General features: G+C 44.4%; 1 protein-coding gene across 2 annotated transcripts; it reads right to left on the bottom strand.

Moving 5' to 3' along the window:
• Positions 1–4,121: 4,121 nt before the first annotated feature.
• ANGEL1 (angel homolog 1) lies at positions 4,122–23,056 on the bottom strand. Of its 2 annotated transcripts, none has more exons than XM_081861334.1 (10): positions 22,938–23,056; positions 15,999–16,592; positions 14,589–14,815; positions 14,030–14,099; positions 12,570–13,003; positions 10,895–11,021; positions 10,398–10,508; positions 8,470–8,539; positions 6,629–6,792; positions 4,122–5,489 (listed from the first exon to the last, which is right to left on the bottom strand). In XM_081861334.1, exons 1-10 carry the CDS (start codon positions 22,951–22,953, stop codon positions 5,329–5,331), a joined length of 1,974 nt encoding a protein of 657 aa, XP_081717460.1. In that variant the 5' UTR covers positions 22,954–23,056; the 3' UTR covers positions 4,122–5,328. The 2 variants fall into 2 exon arrangements, with proteins under 2 accessions (XP_081717460.1, XP_081717461.1); XM_081861335.1 differs by lacking the exon at positions 22,938–23,056 and adding an exon at positions 19,510–19,808.
• Between the last annotated feature and the right edge of the window lie 16 nt (positions 23,057–23,072).

Genomic DNA, 23,072 nt, shown 5'->3' with positions numbered 1-23,072 from the left:
AGTGTTTTGAACCAGGATGTCAAAAATGTCAGAATGACCACTTCTAGTGCTTTGGTAAAAGAACGGTATTGACTTATAGCAGTTGAGCCTGCTAGGTCTCCCTGCCTTTACAGACATTGGACGGACATTGCAGCAAGGAGATGTCTTCCCCACACCCAAGCAAACTTTCATGCCTTCTTTCTACACAGAGCTGCATACGTCACTCTGGCCAGGACTTCCCATCACTCCACCTGTCCAGATGAGGGCATAGGTGGCAAATGCCCAAGTCTTACAGATAGTTTCCCTTTCTGGGCTCAGAGCCCACCGCCCCAAGCTCACAGATAAGGGTAGCATCAAAGCAAGCCAATTAGCCTATATCAAAGCAAGTGATTATAAATATATATGAGCTCAGTGTTACAACAACTACCAATTAATTGTGGGGTTACCTTGCTCCCCAGTTCAGGGGAACAACAGGTTGACTTAAAGCAGTTCTGATCAAACTCTCTACCTGGAGGAAACACAAGGCACCTGTTGGAGAACCTCTGCATGTTGCAGGCACCCTGGAGCAGGTCTGGAACCAGTTTGTACAACTGAGAAGCTGCTGTTCCCCTTGATGAACAGAGCCTGAGCCCCTGAACAAGCACCACCCAGCTGCCTATTGCAGAATATGATGCATAGTGGAAGGAAAGCTTGTTTGCTATTTCTAATTTTTACACTGGGGAACCTTTGCCTAACCTTTGGGCTCCTGGCATCACTGCATCAAAATCAACTGCCTTTGAAGGATGGCCAGTAAACAAATCACTGCATATCTCTTCTGACCCAAACCTATGTGTCTACACTTGTCTTCTGCTTGTGGAATGTTCTTCCCAGGCAGGCCCTTATTACATATCTTGAGGCACCAAGCAAAAAAAGTTAATATTCCCCAGGCCTTTGTGTAATTCTAATCAATAGCCTTTTAAACTATGGAGGGGGTATTGTTTGTTTGTTACAATGGTAATTTTGAGTTTTTATATTATAAACTACCCTGAGGTCCTCGGATGAAGGGCGGTATAGGTAATTAATTAATACTAAATAATACACTTTCCTTCTCTAAGATGTATGAAATGAACTTGTGATTTAGTGCCTTGTTAATTGACTGCTGTTCCCGCCCTTTTAGCAGGCCAGAAAGTCAGATATGCTGGGCTCCTTGGGGAATCCTAAAACCACGCATGATGTCAGTAGCAGATGTCCTGCATCTCACCAAACCACTCTTCCCACTTGACATGGTGTGCTGACCACCTGCTTCAGACAACTGTGACTCCCTGTAAGCTGAGCAGAGCCTGGTGTGTCAGAAATAAGATGATGTTCATGGCACCTTGGGGGTTTGCTTTGACACAATCAGTATGACTTACCCGGTTTTAGCAGCTAGGTTTTGTTTTCAGAGCTGTTGTCATAACAGCGCATAAGTGAAGCAGATGGTTTGCTTTCTTCCGTAACTATTGTGTGTGCTCGGTATGGAAAACTAACACAATTTGTTGGATCTTAAGTAGATCGCACATACCCTCTTTAAGTCTTGCCTCTCAGTTCTGGTATTTCTTCCCAAAGTTCTTTTCTCCACCATTTGCACTGTGTAAGGGAACGAAAACAGCATAAATCTCTCCCATCTCATACATTTAAAGCACATAGCTTCCCTGCAGAATCCTGGCAATTTTTGCTTAAGCCTTATGAAGCTACAATTCCCAGCCCCCTTTACAAACTCCAGGGCTCTGTGGCGGAAGCTATGTGCTTTAAATATAAGCTGTGGGTGTGGCCTTGCAGGCAGTGATGGCCACCTACATGGATGGCTTTAAGAGAGGAATGGACAAAATCATGGGAGGATAAGGCTATCCATGATGGCTATGCCAACAGAGGCAGTATCCTAGAAATTGCAGGAGAGGGGCATACTTTTATGCACAAAAGCTGTCTGCAGGTTTCCCACAGGCCACTGTGAGAGCAGGATGGAGTAGATGGGCCATTGGCCTGATCCAGTAGGTTCTTCCTATGTTCATAGTTCAATGGTGCTGCAAGGGGTTTATCATGAAAAGTAAGCTAAGCTCTGCTTTCTGTGGGCACTTTGCCCATTCTACCCAACTGCCAATAAAAAATTGTACTTCTGGGCTAATCAGCATGACAGGGATACTATAGTCAGGTGGTGTATTAAATCAGAAGGCTGGCAACCAGGAGGACTCCCTAGTCAAAGGAATTTTCTTTATTTCTGTAATCATCATTGCTGGGTGCAGTTAATACTTATTATTCCAGAATCTAGAAGAGTAAAGCTATGATGAGCTGTACAATGTAATGCCAGAGGCCCTGGTCATTTCCCAAAGTTGCCATGAAGTAGGGTTCTTTCCAGTAAAGTTAAGACTCGGCTTTTCGTTGCTGCTGCTAACTTTCTGGTGTGATGATGTGGCTGCTTGCCCTCCCATGCAAGCCGACAGCCAAATAAGCTTTGGCAATGACACGTATTCTAATCAAAGAGGTACATGGAGCCTTTATGGATTAGGGAAAGGAAACAAAATAATACATTTGACAGCCACTCAATATGCCTCACGTAACATGGAAATTTGCCATCTTAACATTCCCACATTTGGAACTTAATAAGCATCTCCAAGTTTCTGGCTCTTTGCACTGCAATTAAGTAGTCACTTCTATGTCCAAGAAGTTTCCTCATTCTTTACCCACCCTCCCCTTCAGGAAGCCTTTCACCATGCATTCCTAAAAACGACCACCACCACTTCTTTGCAGGAAGATTAAATAAATGAAGGCAGAACTTTTCTCCAGCTGGGGTAAAAAAATGGGGCAACCTGTGCCCCTTCTCACAGAAATCCCAGAAAGTTCACTAGAAGTTACTTCCATGTAAGCAGACACAGGATTGCAGACCAAGTCTCTTCTGCCTTTAAAGTGAGTATAAAAGGTAAGGGTAAAGGTACCTCTGCCCGTACGGGCCAGTCTTGACAGACTCTAGGGTTGTGCGCTCATCTCACTCTAGAGGCTGGGAGCCAGCGCTGTCCGAAGACACTTCCGGGTCACGTGGCCAATGTGACAAAGCTGCTCTGGCGAGCCAGCGCAGCACACGGAACGCCGTTTACCTTCCCGCTAGTAAGTGGTCCCTATTTATCTACTTGGACCCGGGGGTGCTTTCGAACTGCTAGGTTGGCAGGCGCTGGGACCGAGCAGTGGGAGCGCACCCCGCCACAGGGATTCGAACCACTGACCATGCGATTGCCAAGTCCTAGGCGCTGAGGTTTTACCCACAGCGCCACCCGCGTCCCCCAGGTGAGTATACTCATACTCATATCTAGGGCTGTATGTGTATACTTAACCCACACCGCATCCCAATGAAACCTTAACCCAATGTAACCCAAACTCTGCAACTTGTATAGATTAAGCAACTTTGTTTGCACTTGCTTAATTTTGCTTCTGGAAAATTGTGCAAGAGAGGAGAGCAACAAGGGAGGGACACACTGTGCTGAAATACCCCTCTCCCCACCCTTGAAGTCTTACTAGGCCTTCCACACTCCATTCTGACACCTGAGGCAGAGGGCCTTCTCAGTAGTGGTGCCCACCCTTTGGAATACCCTCCCATTAGATGTCAAGGAAATAAACAACTATCTGACTTTTAGAAGACATCTGAAGGCAACCCTGTTTAGGGAAGTGTTTAATGACTGATGTTTTAATGTGTTTTTAATATTTTGTTGGAAGTCACCCAGAGTGGCTGGGGAAACCCAGCCAGATGGGTAGGGTATAAATAAATTATTATTATTTATTATTATTACTGTTATTATTACTGAGCATTCAACAAGCTATGGCCCAGTGCCCACACACTTCCAAGCCTACTTTCATATCTGTAAGAGCTAGAAAGATGCATTTCTATAAAATGAAAAGCCCTATTGGCCAAATTCTACAGAAAGCTCCGAAGAGCTGTTATACTCAGGTAATCACTCCAGAGAGGCTCAGTGTGCATAATATTATACTGGATTTCAGGATTTGCAAGCACCACACAGCAGGGTGCATCTTCAGCAGCAGTTCCCACCTTGTTCACCAGAGGGCTACACACAAAGTGCTCTCACAAAGCATCCTGCTCAGTTTTCACCCACGCCATTCCAACCAACTGAATTTACAACTTTTCTGAAATTATAAAACTTTATTTCATTTTTTCAAATTTTAAGAAAACATTAAAAATACTGACAACTCCGAATGCGTCCCCTCCCCCCACAAAATAAAGTTGTGCCATGGCCCACACAAAGCTGAAGTTGATCCTGTGGATTCCATGTATCAAGGAAAGGATGTGGGTTATTTAGAGGCTGGCCTTAACTCTGCAGCTGCGTGCTCCTGTCACAATTCATTGGTGATAAAGGAAAAAATGAGCAGCAATTGCCAGGACCAGTTGAGGTACCCAGTACTGTGGCTTACAAGCTGTAACAAAGAACAAAGCAGCGCTCATTTGGGTTTTTGCCACTTTTAGTCTGTCTTTTTCTTCCCTGAAGTGCCACCAGAGGCAACAAAAATGTCACAAGTTGATGGGAGAGAGAAAACAGCCTTCTCAAGATCCTGAGCATAAAATCCAAGTGGGCTCTTAGTGCAGAGATAAAAGTCTGTTACAGTATGAGCAGGCGGCTTCCAAATGTTCATGCAGGAGAGCTGAATTTTGGCAAGGTGACCTCCATAGGGTACGGTTAGTTGGCACGGGTTGATTTGATGCTACTTCCAAGCAGATAAGAGAAACAACATTTCAGTCAACAAGCACCCACTTTTGGAGGTTATGAGCAGTGCTAGCACTTCAAAAAAGCCCTATGTTTTGCACACTTGCAAAAATCATCAGCAGCATTCTGGCCTAGGTGCAACAGAAACAGTAATGTATGGGCCAACTGCTGCTTGTGATGAAAAGAAAAAAGAATGAAGCCCAGATTAGACTCAGGCTCAAATCATCTTTAGTCCTGCTAAGGTCTTTGTGGTGCACAAATACATGCTCTGCTGACTTTTAAGCAATGGTGGCCAAGCATACTTGCCAAGCTGACAGAAATCTGCTAATTTGCTGGCAGGATACACTTTGTTAAAAGAGAAAAAAAAGCTGGTGCAGCAGCCATAAACTGGCAGTGAAGCACTGTAGCATTCTGGGTGAACTCAGGTTATTTCCTCATGAAAAAAGAAGTGTGGGAGAAACGAACAAGGACATCTCAAAAAGGGGAGGGGTGAGGGTGGGGAAGATAAATAGCTTTTGCTTTTTTTATCTTTTTTTTTTTTTTGAAAGATAGCTAATGTAAACTTCAATGGCATGATTTTTCCCATTCAGACCAACTCTTGCGAGAGTCCTAGAGATCTGGCACATGATCAGAAGTCAGAGATCTGTAGGCCAAAGCTGGCCAGCAGACAAAGATGATCAGATGAACAGAAAGGGTTTGGCAAGCCATTTGCTGACCAAAGGATGTCTTCAGAGAGGAGGGAGAGGTGGCCAAGCAGCTTTAGGGCTCCATCTTGGTACATCCTGCGACCTGAAAATGAATCACAGTTGCAGTAAGAGGAGCACAGAGCATGCACACTCATTCCCTATGTGGAGTGGCGGAAGCATAAGCTCAACCACAGAAAGACTGCAATGAAAGTGTCAAAAAGTAAAAATACTGATATTAGCAACTGTCATGGGGGCACGCACACGCGCACACGCGCACACACACAACACCACCACTGTTTTCAATAACTAAATAATGCACTAACTCAGACACACTTATACAGCCTCTCAAAATCATAACCAATTAGTTTTCTAATTCTACTACCATCCCTCCCTGACTGCAATATCCTAGATGTGTATTCAACTCATATTCCCAAATCTTCCAGCATTCAATAAAATATGAACCAGGGAAACAGGAAAACGGCAATTTTGAAGCTGCCTTATACCATGTCTACCTCAGTAATGTCTACACTCACCGGCAGGGACTTTCCATAGACAGGTCTCTCCCAGCCCTACCTGGAGATTCTAGGGATTGTACCTGAGACCTCCTGCATTTTAAAGCACATGCTCTACCAGTGAGAGAACATGTTGCCAATACATTTTGTAGTCATCACGCAAGTGATCACTAGCTTGGTAAGTATAAGCTTCATTTCAGGTTTTACCCTCTCAAATGACTCTCTCAGGCTTGGGACCTCAAAGTGGGGGGACAACACAATGTAGATGTTCAGTACAGTATCTCCCTGTGACAAATTGTGGACAGCACTGGACATTGACATTAGGATACTTTTCTTGAGCGCCTTCAGGAGCCAGATCAGAAATGTGAGCATAGATCCTGCTGAAGAAGCGTTTGTGGGAGGCAAGGGGCATAGGTCAGAGCTAAAGTACAATAAGAAGGAAGAACTTGTGGCAAAACAACAGGAAGTCAGCACTCTAGTCTGTTCCGATCACAATTAAAGGAACAGCCATAAGAAGCAAAGCACTTACATGATCACCACTGCAACTCACTGCAGAGTAATAGCCAGATGAAAAACAGGGGGAGTTATGCATTTTATGATGACATAAGCTGCCATCCTCAGTGGCTCACTGAAGGGCTGAGGCTGAGATAGACAGGCAGTCCATCACAAAAGCTCTGATGAAATACACAAAGTTTAGCCATACAGGAGATTCAAGTTCTGTAACACTCACATTCTTCATTATCACTCTTGACAGGCTTTGCTGAATAGAAGATGTAATCAACTGTGGCCCCCACACCCATTGGCATGGTTGTAATCTCAGGGCAACCTCTCTCAGGCAGGAAGTGGCTGTAGGCAGAAGTCAGGTTGAGGCCATGCTGGATACTGCCTGGATACCTGTAAAGGAAAAACAGCTCCTCATCCCCAAAACATGGGGAAGAGGAGAAGAAACACAATTAATGCAAGAAAAGCACACTTTAAAAGTACTACTACTCAACTCTGCCTTCCACAGACATTTGCTTTGGTATTACTGTCTGTTCCTGGGGAAACTCCCTTAAATTTGATTACAACACGCTATTTGATAAATGACTATTTTCAAGGGGAGTCTGCTCAGAGCCCTAAATCTTGCTAAGGTTGGACCAAGCTAGTGTAGCCTTTATAACTGTTGCACTATCCTGGCATATCTCTAATCTTATACAGTGGTACCTCAGGTTACATATGTTTCAGGTTACATACGCTTCAGGTTACAGACTCTGCAAACCCAGAAATATTACCTCAGGTTAAGAACTTTGCTTCAGGATGAGAACAGAAATCATGCGGCGGCAGCAGGAGGCCCCATTAGCTAAAGTGGTGCTTCAGGTTAAGAACAGTTTCAGGTTAAGAACGGACCTCCGGAACAAATTAAGTTCTTAACCCAAGGTACCATTGTACCTCAATTTGAGTTTCAAGAGAAATTCTCACTTGGCCCACCCATGGTTGGTTTCAATTTATTTCATTGTAACAAATGAAAAGAAAAACTCCCTCCTGTGACTCAGACAGTGGCGTAGCGTGGGGTTGTCAGCACCCGGGGCAAGGCAAGTAATTTGCGCCCCCTAACCCCTGGATTTTAGCACTCGAGTGCGAGCGCGCCCCCCCCAGATGTTGCGGCCGGGGCCCCCCTGCACCCCCACGCTACGCCGCTGGGGCTGGGGGCGAGCGAAGGCTCAGCAGGAATTTATTAAATTTATTATTTGCGGAGCCCCCGCGGGCCGAGGCAGCCGAAGCCCCCTCCCCTCGGGCGCCTCCCCGCCCCCTTCTCTCCTTGGGCTGTAGGTGGAGCCCACGCTCCGAGGCGCTCCAGATCCGGGCTTGGCAAGCGCCTCTCCTCCCCCCGGCCTGGTCCGGGGGCTTCCAGCCACGCTCCGTCCTCGCCCGACCCCCCCCCCCCGCGGCTGAGACTTGCGCTGAGAGCCAGCGGCACCCCCTTCCGCCGGAAGACCCTCGCCCGCCCGCCGGCTTCCTCTCGGAGGGTTTTGGGAAGCGCAGGGCCCCTCGGAGCTCTCCTCCCTCCCAGTCGGCAGAAGCAGCCGCCGCCTGTGGCTGAGCCAAGGGGATGGCGGCGGCGTCAGGGTGCGGAGGCTGCCCGTGCCCGGCCAGGCGTTGGTGGCGGCGTCGGCGCTGCTGCAGCGGCTGCTCCTCCTGCGAGCAGTGAGTGGAGTGCAGCCGCGGCGGCGGGGGGCGCGCGCACGCTAGGGCGCAAGGCTGGCGGTGGCGGCGGGGAGCCTGGCGGAGGAAGGAACTTGTCCCTTCCCTCTGGACTCGCCCCCCCCCCCAGATGTTGCGCCCGGTGCGGCCGGCCCCCCCGGCACCCCCCACGCTACGCCACTGGACCCAGAGAGCAACTGCAGTATGAAGATTAACTTGCTCTTGCAAACACAGCCCCCTTTCCTTGGAGAAAACCTTGACATAGGCTTTGTGACAAGGATCATACAATCCCCTTCAACCAAAGGTGACTCCACTATGCTCTCAAGATAACAATCCTGGCTATGGAACTGTCTCATTCATGGGACCCAACACCCTTCCTCTTCAAGTTACCTTGAGTAACACAGATCTGGATCAGAGTTGTTCACTACAGTGAACTCCTTAGGCCAATGTGCAGGACGGTCTGCAATGCACCAAAGAAAATCCAGATCAGATACACCACTGAACATACAATTTTGGGGTTAAACTCACAATTAGTAACCCCATCCAAACTGCTGCTTCAACAATCGACATTGTCAAGACCAAGTGGCAAAATGGGAGAGAGTGGGGAACAGGTAAAGGTTTCAGCATTCAATGAAATATATTGGTGCATAAAGAGATTGGGAGGTGAGAACATCTACCACAGTTAGAAATGGGCCCCTCCTGCTTTCTCACCTCCAGAACTGGATTAAGCAGTTCATACGCAAACAGGAACAATAAAAAACCAAGACAAGGCTCAGGTGATGAGTAAAGGTGCTGCTCTTTCAAGTAATAGATTTTGCCCAGGGTTGAAAGAACCACTTTAGGAATGCCCAAGAGTAATTGTAGACATTTTCGTAAAACAGCAAACCTGCATGACATACACAAGCTGCCTTTGTAAAAGTCCTAAATTTCAAAAGTAAATTTGCCACATGGCATGGAAGGCTGATTGCTATTTGAAAAACACAAGCCTCGATGCTTATGTTTTGTGATCCTTGGACTTAACTTGCTGTTGGCACATAGTGGACTATCATTACCAAACTGCAAAAGGCGAGAATAATCAACAAATATATTTTAATCAGGAGATTGCATGAGGCAGATTTCAAAGAGTGGAGGAAACGTAATCAAAATTCCAAATTTGACACTCTTTTTGGAATGCAAGGTTTGCTACAAAGTCCTCAAAAGAGTCACAGGGAACCAAGAGAAGCATGTGGCCATGCTTCAGCCTACCAATGAACACCTTCAGCAGCATGGGCATAGCCAAGGGGGTGGGCAGCTGCCCCCGCCCAATCAATAAAATTCAATAAAAATACACAGCAAACTGAGGTTCTGACCCCCTTATAAAAGGCCTGCCCCACTAACAAAAATCTTGGCTACACCCATGTTCAGCAGTGCCTCAAACCATTCAGTATTATTATTATTATTATTTAAAAAATTGTATCAAGTTTTACAATTTTATATTCAATACAATTAGTATTATCACAAAAAGAATGTATAAATCTCTACCTCCCCCACCCCACCTCCCGTGACTTCCCTCAACTTCCTCCTCTTCTTTCCCCCCCAAAAAAAATTTATTGGTTTTTACAATATCAACGACAAACAAAAACATGAGACAAACAAAACATAACAAACATAAATCATAACCTTATTGAAAATAACAGTTATTTACTTTGTAGGACGACTTCCTCGTTTCCCCTTAGTTGAATTTCACTGCATATCCTTATAACGGTTTTCCAAATCCCAATTTTAATACCCTTTAAATTAAACATTAACATCCATAAATCTTCTCCTTCTTGTATTAAACATATTATTTTATCAGTTAACATAAATACAATCCTAAGCCCATTAAGTATCTGGACGCTATTTCCTGTTATTTTAGTTTAACAAATTTAGCTAAATAATCATTGAATTTCTTCCATTCTTCGTGGTGTTCCTCCTCCTTCTGGTCGCAGACTCTTCCGATTAGATCGGCTAGCTCCATAAAATCCATCATCTCTCAACTTCCTCTTCTGGTTCATTAATTATTTACTTCTCCTGCCTGTTTTTTCCTACTTTAATTTTATAATTATATAATCTTCTAATTAAATATTGTTATAATCTTATAATTTTTGTACCATATTTTCACATTAAATCTTACCCTTTGTTATTTCCCCATTATTGCATCTTGACCTTTATACTTGTTTTCTTAATTGTAAGTGTTTACTCAAACCCTGCTAGTGAGTCCAAACCATTCAGTATTAAAAGTTCTGTTCCAACTAGGTGTAGCATAGTTGCAGAATGAAGCGGTGGGAAATTTTGGATACCTGGCGTGGCATCCGTCACACCTTCCAACAGGATCAGCTCTGCAGGTCGCTCACATGCAACATCACAATAACGGAACTGAAGCAGGAAGTCACGGCTGTATTTGCGCCTGTCTACAGGGAGAAAGGCAGATCAAAGGAGGGAAATAAAAGGAAGCATTTAAGTTGATTTTGATTATTTCCACACAACCTAGTGTTGTTATTTGAATGAAGTGCAGGTACAAGTCCACACTGCACCCATACAACCATCAAAATGCAATTTCAAAACTCAAATGCTGGTTAAAGTGAAGGAGGGGGACCCTAACCTATAATTATGGATGTCGGGAATACACACTTTTATGAATAAACATTACTTATAGGATAGTAACATTATATGTGGTTAGGCTCCTAGACAGTCTGATGGTTTTAGAGTGTAAAAAACTAGCAACTTTCAGACAGTACATTAATGGCAGAGAACAAGTCTCTGCAACACTTGTCCTCATTTCCACCATGAAGCTCACCTGACTTCTTGCTTTGGCATAGACTGACATACTGGCAGCTGTCCGTAATCCCCAGAGAGCTGGGCCACAGGGGAGTCAGCAGTTTCCGCTGGTGTGGGTTCTGACAGAAGTCTTCCTGTCCAGACACCTACAGGGGCAGAACACAAGCACACACAAAAGTGTTTTGAAACACACAATCTTCTCAAATACAGCAAAATTTATAGTAGGTGCAGCCACACACACAAGCTTAAAAACTGGCACCTATATCTACAGATTTGTGACTATGCTAGGAATTTACAAGCAAAGGAATTAGTCACTTAGTCAAAAGAAAGAAAACCCAATGAAGGGTGTGTATTATGGGGTCAAGACTGCTGTTGCATGCAAGTTTTTGAAGCACCCGTACAGTGCTGCTGTCATCAGAATGTGCCAGCCTGTATCTCCCACCACCCCAATTTAATCTGAAGTTACGCTTTCCAAAAAGAATACAGCAAAAGGAAGCCTGTTGCTAAGGACCCTTTTATAATACTATGCCTCTGTTTGGAAGCACCCAGTCTAGAATATTCCCGGGTAATCAAGAATGTTAGAAATCTAGCCTATAGCAGATGGGGGTTCAACAGCAAACGTGTGATTGTCTCAAGGAGAGAAAAAGGTTTAGAATCCAGTAATTTTAAACTGGTATATGCATGACAGTTTTCAATGTGCATCCAATGCACACCCTTATCTAGCAGCCCGCACATGCTGGTAGCTTCAGTTTATTCTGCTCCCATCTGACCATTCGGCAAAACCAGCATAGTTTGTGCCATTTGCATAACAGATTTCACATTTTCAGTATAGAATAATGCACCCATTTGACTTTCTGCTTTTCATAAAGTTTATTATTTTCAAATGAATAAAACAGAATACATTGGGGGCAGCTACGGGGAATAGTTTCTATCTGTTCTAAATTGAATGTATCATAATATCTGTTTGAACATTTAATTTAACATAGAAAAGTTTTGTTCTCAAAACCTTCCTATTTCTGTGCCTGCTTTGTCCACTGCCCCAGCTTCATGTTTTGTGCTAATATACTAAAGCAGCGGGAAGCGGGTGGCGCTGTGGGTTAAACCACAGAGCCTAGGACTTGCCGATCAGAAGGTCAGCGGTTCGAATTCCCGTTCTCGGTCCCTGCTCCTGCCAACCTAGCAGCTCGAAAGCACATCAAAGTGCAAGTAGATAAATAGGTACTGCTCCGGCAGGAAGGCAAACGGCGTTTCCATGTACTGCTCTGGTTTGCCAGAAGCGGCTTAGTCATGTTGGCGACATGACCCGGAAACTGTACGCCGGCTCCCTCAGTCAATAAAGCGAGATGAGTGCTGCAACCCCAGAGTTGGCCACGATTGGACCTAATGGTCAGGAGTCCCTTTACCTTTACCTTTACTAAAGCAGCAATGCAGGAAGCTGTCATGCAGATAGCCTAAGTTTACATAGATTCTAGCATGGACTTCTTCCTGTAGCACCTATGACCCAAATACAATAATGGCCTTTTTATCACAAGAGAAATTAAATCATTCAATTTCTCTTAGTGAACTAACCAAAGCCACAAAAAGGTGGTACAATGGTAGAAAATCTCAGAAGCCGCTAAGTCTACAGAGGAAAGGCATGATGCATTTTAAGCTGAGTCAAGAGATGTTGCCATCTATCCCCTTTCTCTGCTTACCTTCCAGGCTGGCATTCCATGGTAGTACAACTGGCCATTCCGAATGAACTTGTATAGCGGTGAGTCAGGCACAGAGTTCAGGTCCCCACATAAGACAATAGGGCAGTAATTGCCATCAGCCATTTTTGCAGTCTTGTCTACCTCGGCTAGGAGCAGAGCCATCTGAGCCAGTTTGATATCGCCCCGACGGGGATTATACAACACATGAGTGTTTGCCACACACAAGGGGCTGACTGATTTGTCTCCCAAGCTTTCTGGCAGTAAAGGTTGTAACAACAATACCAGACCCACATTGTCCCTGTTGAGGATGTCCAAGCCAGGCCGAAAGTATTCAACAGGACTAGCACTTATCAACTGAAACTTGCTTTGCTTGTAGCAGATTGCACAACCATCTGTCTTCCTGCCTGTCCTCCGCTTGTAGATGCAGGCGAAGCCTAGCCAAACAACACAAGGCTTCATCAGATCAATTTAAACAACCAAGAACTTAAGGCTGCAACTCTAACACATACATAAGCCTCACTGAACTATAAGTAAATCTGAGTAGGATTAGGCTGCAAGTCTCTGTAGGCAAGGTGAAATTATATTGAGATCTTATACTTCTGTTTTTACAGTGTCCAGCCAACAAATGTTCCTCCTGTTCATATTGTGAAACCATGCCAAGCCAAACACATCCAACTGTCGCAGGAGTTGGAGCAGATTCAGGAAGGCAGGGAACCATGTCTGGGGTGAAAGTTCCCTGCCAACCTAAAAGTCAGGGCCAACCTAAAAGTCAGACGTTCTAAACCTGGCATGATTTTATTCACAAAGCTCAACTAGAGGTTATAGAGGAGATGCATACAACTGTCTCCTGATACAATTTTTCCTTGTTAAACTGAAAAGATGCTACAGGAGCTCCCAAGTTTGAGCAAAGGAATGTCAAAGACTGCTGAACCCTTTTTGAGCCTGGATGTTTCCCTGCACAAAATCAGTTTCCCCAACTTGCTTTTCCACTAGCGGGGAGAAGGGTTGCTGGGATCCATATCCTGACTCACAGGAAAAGCAGCTTGCAGGTAGGAGCAGGATTTTGAGTGAGAAGGCAGCAGGAGGGAGAGAAGTTAAGCAGCTCCTCCTGCATCAACCTCCTGTTCCTAACTGCAGCCTCCCATGGCTGTTTCTCATTTTTTATTTTTTATTTTAAAAGGAATGTTGACTTTAATCCCCAGCATGAGGCTACAACCCCACTACGAAAATCATGGGAGAGACAGACCAAGCCTCTTACTAAATGATGATATCCTAGTGTGACATTAAAGATAGCAGAGAAGCTCCAACTTCCCCACAACCATTCCTTCTATCAAACTCAGGGGGTAAAGCAAATCATCCCAGAAAAATTGTGGCCACTAAAACTGTGTAGAAAAAGCAGTGCTTGGAGGAATCCGTAGGAGTATTCTTGAGCTAGTCTCCATTGCAAAAACTACTTATACCCATCATTGTAAGTGTTGGTTCCAGCTGTTCCCAATAGTGATTCTCCTGAACTTCTTGGAGACAAAGAATCTGGAAAGCAACAGAGAACATACTTAGCAGCAGCTCTCCCAAGGCAGCACAAGTTCCCTCACTATAACTAGTTCTGACTGAATATCTTCCCTATACCTATTTCCCCTACTACAGAGTGGGAAAATGCAGCATCCTTTGGGACTACAAGCAATTACATATTCAAAAAACTACTTAAAATAAGGAGAGGAGGTGCAAAGAGTTCAAAGAGTGGGAGACTGAAAGTGAATGTGCTTACAGATTCACAGCCACTGAATAGTGCTACCTAAAGCCAGAAAGTTCTCAGTGACCCTTGAGAGGAATCTACAGACAATCCAAACTAAGAGTCAGGTTTACAGTCACGTGAGCTATGTGCGAGAAGGACCCAAATTCCAGTTGCTGCAAGTGAGGACTCTGGGGGCCATATTATCAGACACTAGCTAAGAACAATATACTTAGGATTTCCCTCTCCTTGCTAACTAATATAGTGCCTAATGCAAATATCACACTCACTTCAGGATCCCAGTGCTGGATCTCCTGTAAGAGATTTGTAAAGCGATAGCTCCAGTTCATAATGTCTGGATGGCAATGCATATAAAGATGAGGGCTCTGTTCTATCAGGTCCTGGGCCAGAATGTTATACGACATGACTCTGAATTCAAATAAAGACCCAGCCTCTGAGCTCAACTCTGGGATGCAAGCCTGAGCAGAAAGATCTTCCCAGTCCCTCCACAGAATTTCTGTGTAATGACAAAGAAAGGAAGGCAAATGTTAGAAATATGGGAGTGGGGGACGAGGGAATAGGCAGAGGAAACTGCATGAGAGAAAATGCTTAAACCCCCTTCCAGAACCCCAATCCATTCCAAAAGTTCAAACAGGTGCTTTTAATTTAAAAATACAGTGGGAGATCCTGATCACAGATCTCCAGCATCACAAATAGTTTGACCCTATGGACCAAATCAGATGTGATGTTAAATGCACCCTTACATTTAACATGCATGGTTTTAAGAATTGCAAATGGCACCAATCTGTCTCCCCCACAATGCAATTAGAAGTGATTTTCACCAGGACCAAAGCAGGGGATGAAAGGGTTAAATCCTCTCTAGCTGTGATCCTCATAATTACAGTCTTTTAGAAGCTACTACTTACTTTAAAAAGTGCTTGTTAAATGCAAAGACACATTTACTATCTTTACAGTTTGGCCCTAAGTTACCTCTGCTATGTGGGAAATGAAGGATTTATCATTCATCAATTGCTTGAAGAATTTGAACTATGATATGATCATTCAGAAAGATTCTTCAGATTGTAAAAGTACTCCACTGGCAGAGATGGCTAGGCGACCAATGGATAAATGTATTTAAAAGCAACAAAGTTAGCATGGTGGCGTCTTGAAGATTAACAGATGCATTGTGGTATTTTATAGGCCTACTTCACAAGATGAATTTTTACAGCAACAGACTAAGATAGCTAGTCTTCCAGACTTAAATGTACTGAGGAAGAAAGATTCTGCAATGCTCACAAGTTTCAAACAAGCACTAGATTCATTTCCTTGCAACTGTACTCTGAAACGTCATCTGTTTCACAGATAGTAATACACCTTGAATAACTCTCCTTTCATTACTTTGCCATGCAATTCTGATGGCAGCTGTTCACAAAACCTTCTGCCTATGCTTTTTGGGCTGTAATTTTGGTCATACTACATTAAACTAGTAATAACATATCCAAACACGAAAGGAGTTCAGCAATGGACTATGCTTCCGAGGCAAAGCTTTGAAGGAGTCTGCGGAAAGATAATACTGGTGTTTTTCAGTTCTTTTGCAGCCTCACACATGGCAAAGATCATACAGTCATATTATATTGGAAAGTTTTGCTCTATGAAAGCAGAGTCAAAATAAGAAGATGAAACACATTCATTATACTCACCATGGTAAGGTATCTCTAGTGGAAGTGGCTGAAACTGACCAGCATTCTGAAAAGGCCATACTGCTCCCTCTGTTGGTCCCACATCTGTCTCCTGGGCAGGACTCCAGGCTAACACTGCAGGGTCTTCAATCCACACTTCTGTAGACAGAGGAGCAGCTTCAACCATCTGAGGATCAGCCTGTGTCCTTACTGCTGCCCATATAGCATTGTCCCCTAAGGCCTCCCTTTCTTCTGCGGGTAAACTTCCTGTCACTTCTACTAATTCCTGTAGTCCAGGAGACGTCTCAATCTGGACCTGACTTGGCAGCTGCTCCTGGCCATCAGATTGTGGTGATACATTCAGGTTGCTTAAGCTTGTCATCAGTAGCTCTGGGCCTTCCAGCCACTCAGCATCTGATATTGTGGGCACCTTCTCTGGTTTTGAAGCACTCTCACTGGCATGGACCTCACCAGCACCTTCCTCCAGCCACTGCTGCAGCAGGGCTTGCTGCTCCTCTGAGACAGGCTTCCCACTGATGGGAGCAGATAGGCCGTCTATATGGGTGGTCGTGCTCTTCGCCAGAAGCATGTTCTTTCGACATGTAAAGAAAGCATCTGCCAAAATAAGCCAACAGCAGATGCTGATTAAAACAACACGTTTCCAAAGGGTAGCAAAATTAGGTGCCACAAAATTATTAGAACTCAACAGTTTATGATACGAGGACAATTCAGAAGGATCAGCAAAAGGTTGGCACAGTAGGGCACACCTGCTTTTACTAATCCTGAGAAAGTGGGCAGGAAAGTAGTCCATGCCACTGTCTAAAGCAGTCCTACATTGTTGCAGGTTCATGATTTTGAACATTTGGGTTTAGCAATATCAAGACTTCCTTGATCACTTTGGCTGATCTCAAAATCTCAGTGATTTTCTATTATTGATTTGAGTGCAAATAGAAGTAACCATTAACAGACATTCATTTCCAAAATATTCTTACCAGATCAGGAGGCATTTTTAAAACAGATAGAAAAGTTAAACAAGTGATATTGGATTACCTCATGAACTGGAACAGAATCTGGTGTTAGATTTACCGCATGTAATGCTTTGAAAGAAAACATAATGAAAATGATCTATAGGTGGTACATGACCCCAGTCAAGCTTGCAAAAATCTATCATTTGCCCAATAATAAATGTTGGAAATGTAATGAGACTGAAGGTACTTTTTACCACCTTTGGTGGACCTGCCCGAGGATTAAAGCTTTTTGGAAAATGATCTATAATGAAATTAAGAAAGTCCTTAAGTGGACCTTTCCTAAGAAACCTGAGGCTTTTCTCTTGGGCATGGTTGGCCAATTGGTGTTAAAGAGGGACAGGATTTTTTTTATGTATGCTACCACAGCAGCAAGAATTCTTCTGGCAAAGTATTGGAAGATGCAAGAACTACCTACTCTGGAAGAATGGCAAACAAAGGTGACGGACTTTATGGGACTGGCTGAGATGACTGGCAGAATCCGCGACCAGGGGAAGGAGACAGTGGAAGAGGACTGAAAGAAATTTAAAATATATCTTAAAAACTGTTGTAAAATTGAGGAGTGTTAAGATGTCAAGGGGTAAGAAGCAGAGAATTACAGCTGTAATTAACAAATTAAAGAAAACTTAATGAAAGGGAATTATAGATAAATTGACTAAAGGGTTGCTAAAGAATCGTAAAACAAGGATGCAGTGATGGGGAGGTACGGGGAAGTCGAAGGAAAGAAGGTGCATGAAAATAAGATTATGAAGTTATACATGTTTAAATGTTTTGTATGTTTTTGTTTTGTGTTTCGCTTGTCTTTATTATGTGTTTGGAAAATGAATAAAAATTATTATAAAAAAAAGAGAATCTAGTAGTACAGAATGTAAAGGTTTTAGCTATGTTATCTGGCTGGTATATGTATTTAGGAAACAGTAGTTTCAGATTGGAAGGGAGCAAGAAAACAGGGCAGGGGAAGAGGTTTAAAAATCTCCCCCAAAGTCATGATCCCAATCAAACAAGCCAGACAGATCTTCTGCATAGGATCTAGGTTGGCTATTAGATGACTCATCTTCTCTGGGTTAGAATGCTAATCCTTGTTCCCTCACATTTTTCTTTTAGTCACCTGATATTACATGGTAGCAAAATATTTGTCATCATGATGGGTAGAGTGTGATGCAGGATGATAACTTTATTATGCAAGAAACTAGGGCCAGGGGTCGCAGAGAAAGACTAACCCTTAAGAGTACTTTCCAATGTGCTGGAGCTCTGAAAATTGATACATTTACAGTTCAAAGCATTGAATTGCTAGATAATTCTGAAATGGGACATCTTCAAAAGGGGAGGGGGAGAGAATGTATTGAAAGCATACCTCAAAAAGGTACTTCCAAAGCCACATAGAAAATGAAAATTGGGCATGTATCTAGCTCCTAACACTCTGGTTATTAGAAAGAGTCATACAAGGAGACAAGGTAGTGCTAGGCTACTGTACTTAGAAAACTGAAACTATACATTCTCACTCACTCACGCTCAGTGTAACAGCGACCAAACTTAAAAGGATTACAACACAAATCTGAAGTGTTTTGAACAGTTCAAAAGGCCTATATGTTTCATTTATTATGATTACCACAAATACACGCGTTTGCCTACTCTTCCTACGCCCCCGCTCACACTTCGCTCCAAACCACCTGCCTCCTTAATCTCTTTCCCCACTGCCATCATCCAGCCAAACCATAATTACTGCATCTTACGTACAGCAACATTTGGTAGGGAAACCCGGGGCGGGAGGGGGGGGGGTTTGGAGACAAACGCAGCTTCCCAGTCTTCTTCGTCTGGCCTTTTGGGTTATTCCCCCCCCCCCCGGACGCGTGCGCATGCAGCCACGCACACCTTAAAACACACCCTCTTTGAGCGTGCGTGCGTTTTCGTTCCGTTCGCGGCGGGATAGAGAAACAGCATGGGTAGAAGAAACCAGCCGACGGTACAAAGGCTCTGTTTTGCATTCATTGCCCCGCCCACTTCTGCGTCGGGTCCCGCCCACAACTGGCACGCCTGTCCTGCTCCCCCCCCCCCTCGCCCCTCAGTTGCCCATATGGGAAAGTGGCCGTCTGGTTTTAAAATAACACAGCCCCCCACTGGTGTTAAGCATTTTATTACACTGAAATAAAGCACCGGCGACAGATAATGTTGTCCCCGTGAATGTAGGGGCAGAACTGTTAACAACAACCACCACCACGTCCTTCGGGGGGGGGGGGCGGACTTCGCAAAAAGGGGTCCCTGAGGCGGGGAGAAGGGGAGGCTTCCAGGCCGCCAACTGAGCGTCGTCCGGCCAGGCCTGGTGGAGAAGCGCGGAGGGGCAGCGGGGATTCCTGTCAGCTTTGGGCCTCGGCTGACAGAAGCCCTCGCGTCGTGTGAGAAGCCGCCGAAGCCGCCTCTTCTTTCTGAGGAGGCTTGGGGGGGGGGAGCAGGGGAACAGGAGGAGCCGGGGAAAAAGGAGGGCCGGCGGCGCGGGGAGGGGGGTTTACCTCGGAAAGCCCGCAGGAGCCGCGCCACGGGCAGCAGCACGTAACAGAGCACGGTCCCGATCATGCCGCCCGCGCCTCCCCTCCCAGTTGTGGGCCGCGAGCGAGGCCGACTCCGCCTCAGCGAGGCTCGAGCGGGCTGATTGGGAGCGGCGCGCGGGCGGGATGAGCCGTTGGGCGTCGCGGCGGCGGCCCGAGGGCCTTCCTTGCTTTGGGAAGGCTGGCGGGCCCGGAGGAGCTTCCCCAAGCGAGCGGGGCTGGTGCTCCAGGACTGGCGCGAGAGGCTTCGGCAGGACGCGGCTCCGTCTTGACGGAGGCTGTGAGGGGGAACGGAGCTGCTGGATCTCCCCGGTGCCTGCTGCTAAATGCGGTTATATCCCAAGCAGGCGCTTCTGTGGGAAACTCTGGAAGCCACCCTCCTCAGCCCATGTTCATTTATTGATCTTAGTTCATAGAATGTATACACCCGCTTGGTTTTAGTAGCGGGGAGGGGGCACACTCGAAGCTAAAATAAAGACAAAACAATAAAATTATCCCTGAAAAGTTTGCAGCCGTCATTTAAGAACATGCGGATAGATATGAACACACTACTATAGGATAGACTGAAGCCAAATTTAAAACCGTGCAGGCTTTCTAAACATCTGGGCAGGTTGTCTAAATAAGAGCCAATAACCAGGCCTTTTTTGTTGATCTGATTTACATTCTTTGCCCTTTTAAAAGGCTTTTTTTGGAGGAGGGGTATTGGGTGGTTGTTTTTATTTTTATTATGTATTTTGTGGTTTTATATCCCGATTTTATTCTGGGAACCGCCCTGAGATCCCCTAGGTATAGGTCGGTATATAAATCCAAATAATAATAATAATAATAAAGGGTGACTTTCAGCGGGTCGCTCTCTCTCGCAGGCCTAACTTTACCTCAGAGCTTGGACGAAGCCAGGATTTTTTGTTGGGACAGAACCTCTGATTTGCATTAATTTTGATTGATTTATGGGGACCAGCTGCCCCCCCCCTGCTGTGCCCATGCCCCAGAGGTTTATTGTGAGGTTGAAAGGGGAAGGGGAGTCTATTTGACAGTGGAACCATCTCCCTCAGCAGGTTGTGGACTCTCCTTCCTTTGAGGTTTTTAAGCAGAGGTTGGATGGCCATTTGTCATGGATGCTTTAGCTGAGATTTCTGCATTGCAGGGGGTTGGACTAGATGACCCTTAGTACTCTTATGATGCCGTGATCAAATGTCAGCTACCTGTGGCTTCTTAAGAGGAAAGGCACAATACAGATGTAAAAAATAAATCGTTGGGGCTTCCCAAATTTTCTAAGCGGGGAGGGGTGGGTACTGCAATGAAGCAACGGAATTGCGTTAGGAGGCAATTCAGGTGCCCTGCACTCAGCGCACATCTCACTGCTTCGTGGTTGTGCAAATCAGCATAGCAGCCTGTCAGGTGCGCACCTTAGAAATCTCCTTCTGGAATATCACACACACACCCGACTTCAGCGCATCCTTGTGGTAGACTTCTCACCTTTTCCTGTGCAGTTGGTTATGTGCTTTATGAGGATTTTAATAATAGCATTAGCAGCACAGAATCAAGATTAATAATTATTATTGATGAATCCAAAACTGGACTGTGTGGTTTGTGAAGCATTCAGGAACTCTGAATTAGTGCAGGCCATCACATCTTCCCAGAATTAAAGAAACATGAGACTTGTTTATTAGTGTTTTTAAAAAATAAAATATAATTTGGAAGGGAAGGGGTTTCCTTCTGGTGTCTCATACTTAAAAAGTCAGCTTCCATTTCCCCCCACAATCCAAAGGCTTCTTTGAAAATGAAAACAGTTTATCAGATTTTAACTCCATTATTTTAAATTACCTAATTTAAGAAGGTCCTAAAAATAATAATAATAGTACTGCCAGCTGCTCTGATTAATTCCTCTCTTTTTTCATTATCTTTTTTGCCTTATCCTGTCACGTAAGGCCTGGGCCATTTACTTGAACCATGTGGGTTGGTTTTACTAAATTTACCCCATACTTGTCTGCAAGATCACTCCCAAAATAACCCTATCACCAGCTCCAGTCTTGGATTTATTTACATGCTCATGGAATAAATCAGAGGTCACATTAGGTGATAATTAGAAGCCTTTCTTCTTGTCTAACAGTTATGACTAGTGCAGCTGTCACTGAAAACAAGAAAACAGTCTCTGTTCGCTAATTAGAATTGTAAGCAGCTCACAACTTGCAGCAAGAAAACAGAGACTTGACAGGCACCCAAAATAGAAAGCAAGAGTGGATGTTAATGGCCCAATCCTATACAAATTTAAGCATGTCTAAACATCAGTTCTCTTTACCTTGTCCATTGACATTCAATATATAATTTTTATGAGCCACCCTAATAATTGTATTTATTAATTACTGTAACCAGTCCAAGGACCTTATGGTGAAGGGCAGGTAAAAAATCAAATAAATAAATAAATAATGATCCCAAGGAACCATCTTTTCAACAACTTTGTGGTGGGAAAGATGTCACTACCACATTCAGCTTGGTTTCCTTCTGTATTGTATGCTACTTTTGGATGGCAACAGATTTTACCATTTTTGCTGTCCGTTAAGAAAGGTTATTATTATGAAGACTCTTGCTCAGCACTACCTTACCAGCGTTCATGCCTATATAGTGGTACCTCGGGTTACATACGCTTCAGGTTACAGACTCCGCTAACCCAGAAATAATACCTTGGGTTAAGAACTTTGCTTCAGGATAAGAACAGAAATCGCGCGGTGGCAGCGCGGCAGCAGTGGGAGGCCCCATTAGCTAAAGTGGTGCTTCAGGTTAAGAACAGTTTCAGGTTAAGAACGGACCTCCGGAATGAATTAAGTACGTAACCAGAGGTACCACTGTATTATGCAATATTTTAAAGTTAATATTAATAAAAATTATGGTTAAAAATTTACACCTCGCTTTCAGGTGTCTGCTATTTATGAAGGAGTCAGATAGGAGTGTCATACAGATGCTACATGTCTAAATGTTGTGATTGGGAAGAATTCTCACAATTCTCACCTGTGTCATGAATTGTTGTGATCTGGCTAATTTAATAGGCTTTAGGGTGCCAAATCTATATGCTGATCTTAATCGGCCGCCCAAGGTTGACTGTTGTAAAAAAAATCACCACATTTAAAGAGAGGGAGCTGAACTTGGGTTATGAAAAGTAGCAACATTAGTACCCAGAACCATACATTATTTCTTAGAACCTCGACAGGTTTAGCTGCTCCTTAAGCTAAGGTTACCAGACGTCCCCATTTCCCGGGGACAGTCCCCGGATTTACACATCATTCCCCATACAAAATCCATTGAAGTTGAAAAGTGTCCCCGGATCCATTGAAAAAAATCTGGTAACCTTACCTTAAGCAATCAACAGCATCACTTTCTGAAACAAAATCTCTCACCTGAATTCTGATCCATTTTGATCCAGCTCAGCAAAGAAGACCCGATGCAAGTCTGAGCTATGTGACCATAGGAGATACTATATATCTTGAGTCACAATGTCTAGATGAGGTCATGGAATACTTGAGATGAAATTA

The sequence above is a fragment of the Podarcis erhardii genome (assembly GCF_964252035.2).
Source record: "Podarcis erhardii genome assembly, chromosome: 1".
In the NCBI taxonomy this organism is placed as follows: Eukaryota; Metazoa; Chordata; class Lepidosauria; order Squamata; family Lacertidae; genus Podarcis; species Podarcis erhardii.
This window is presented reverse-complemented; position numbering and strand designations above follow the sequence as displayed.

Bases quoted from the DNA above. Each gene is read 5' to 3' on its own strand.
- ANGEL1 (XM_081861335.1), bottom strand. From the start codon at position 19,573: ATGATCGGGACCGTGCTCTGTTACGTGCTGCTGCCCGTGGCGCGGCTC. The intron at 14,100-14,588 runs GTGAGTGTGATA...GTTGCTTTCCAG, and splicing joins TCCAGCACTGGGATCCTGAA to ATTCTTTGTCTCCAAGAAGT. The intron at 11,022-12,569 runs GTAAGCAGAGAA...CTGCCCCTGTAG, and splicing joins ATGGAATGCCAGCCTGGAAG to GTGTCTGGACAGGAAGACTT.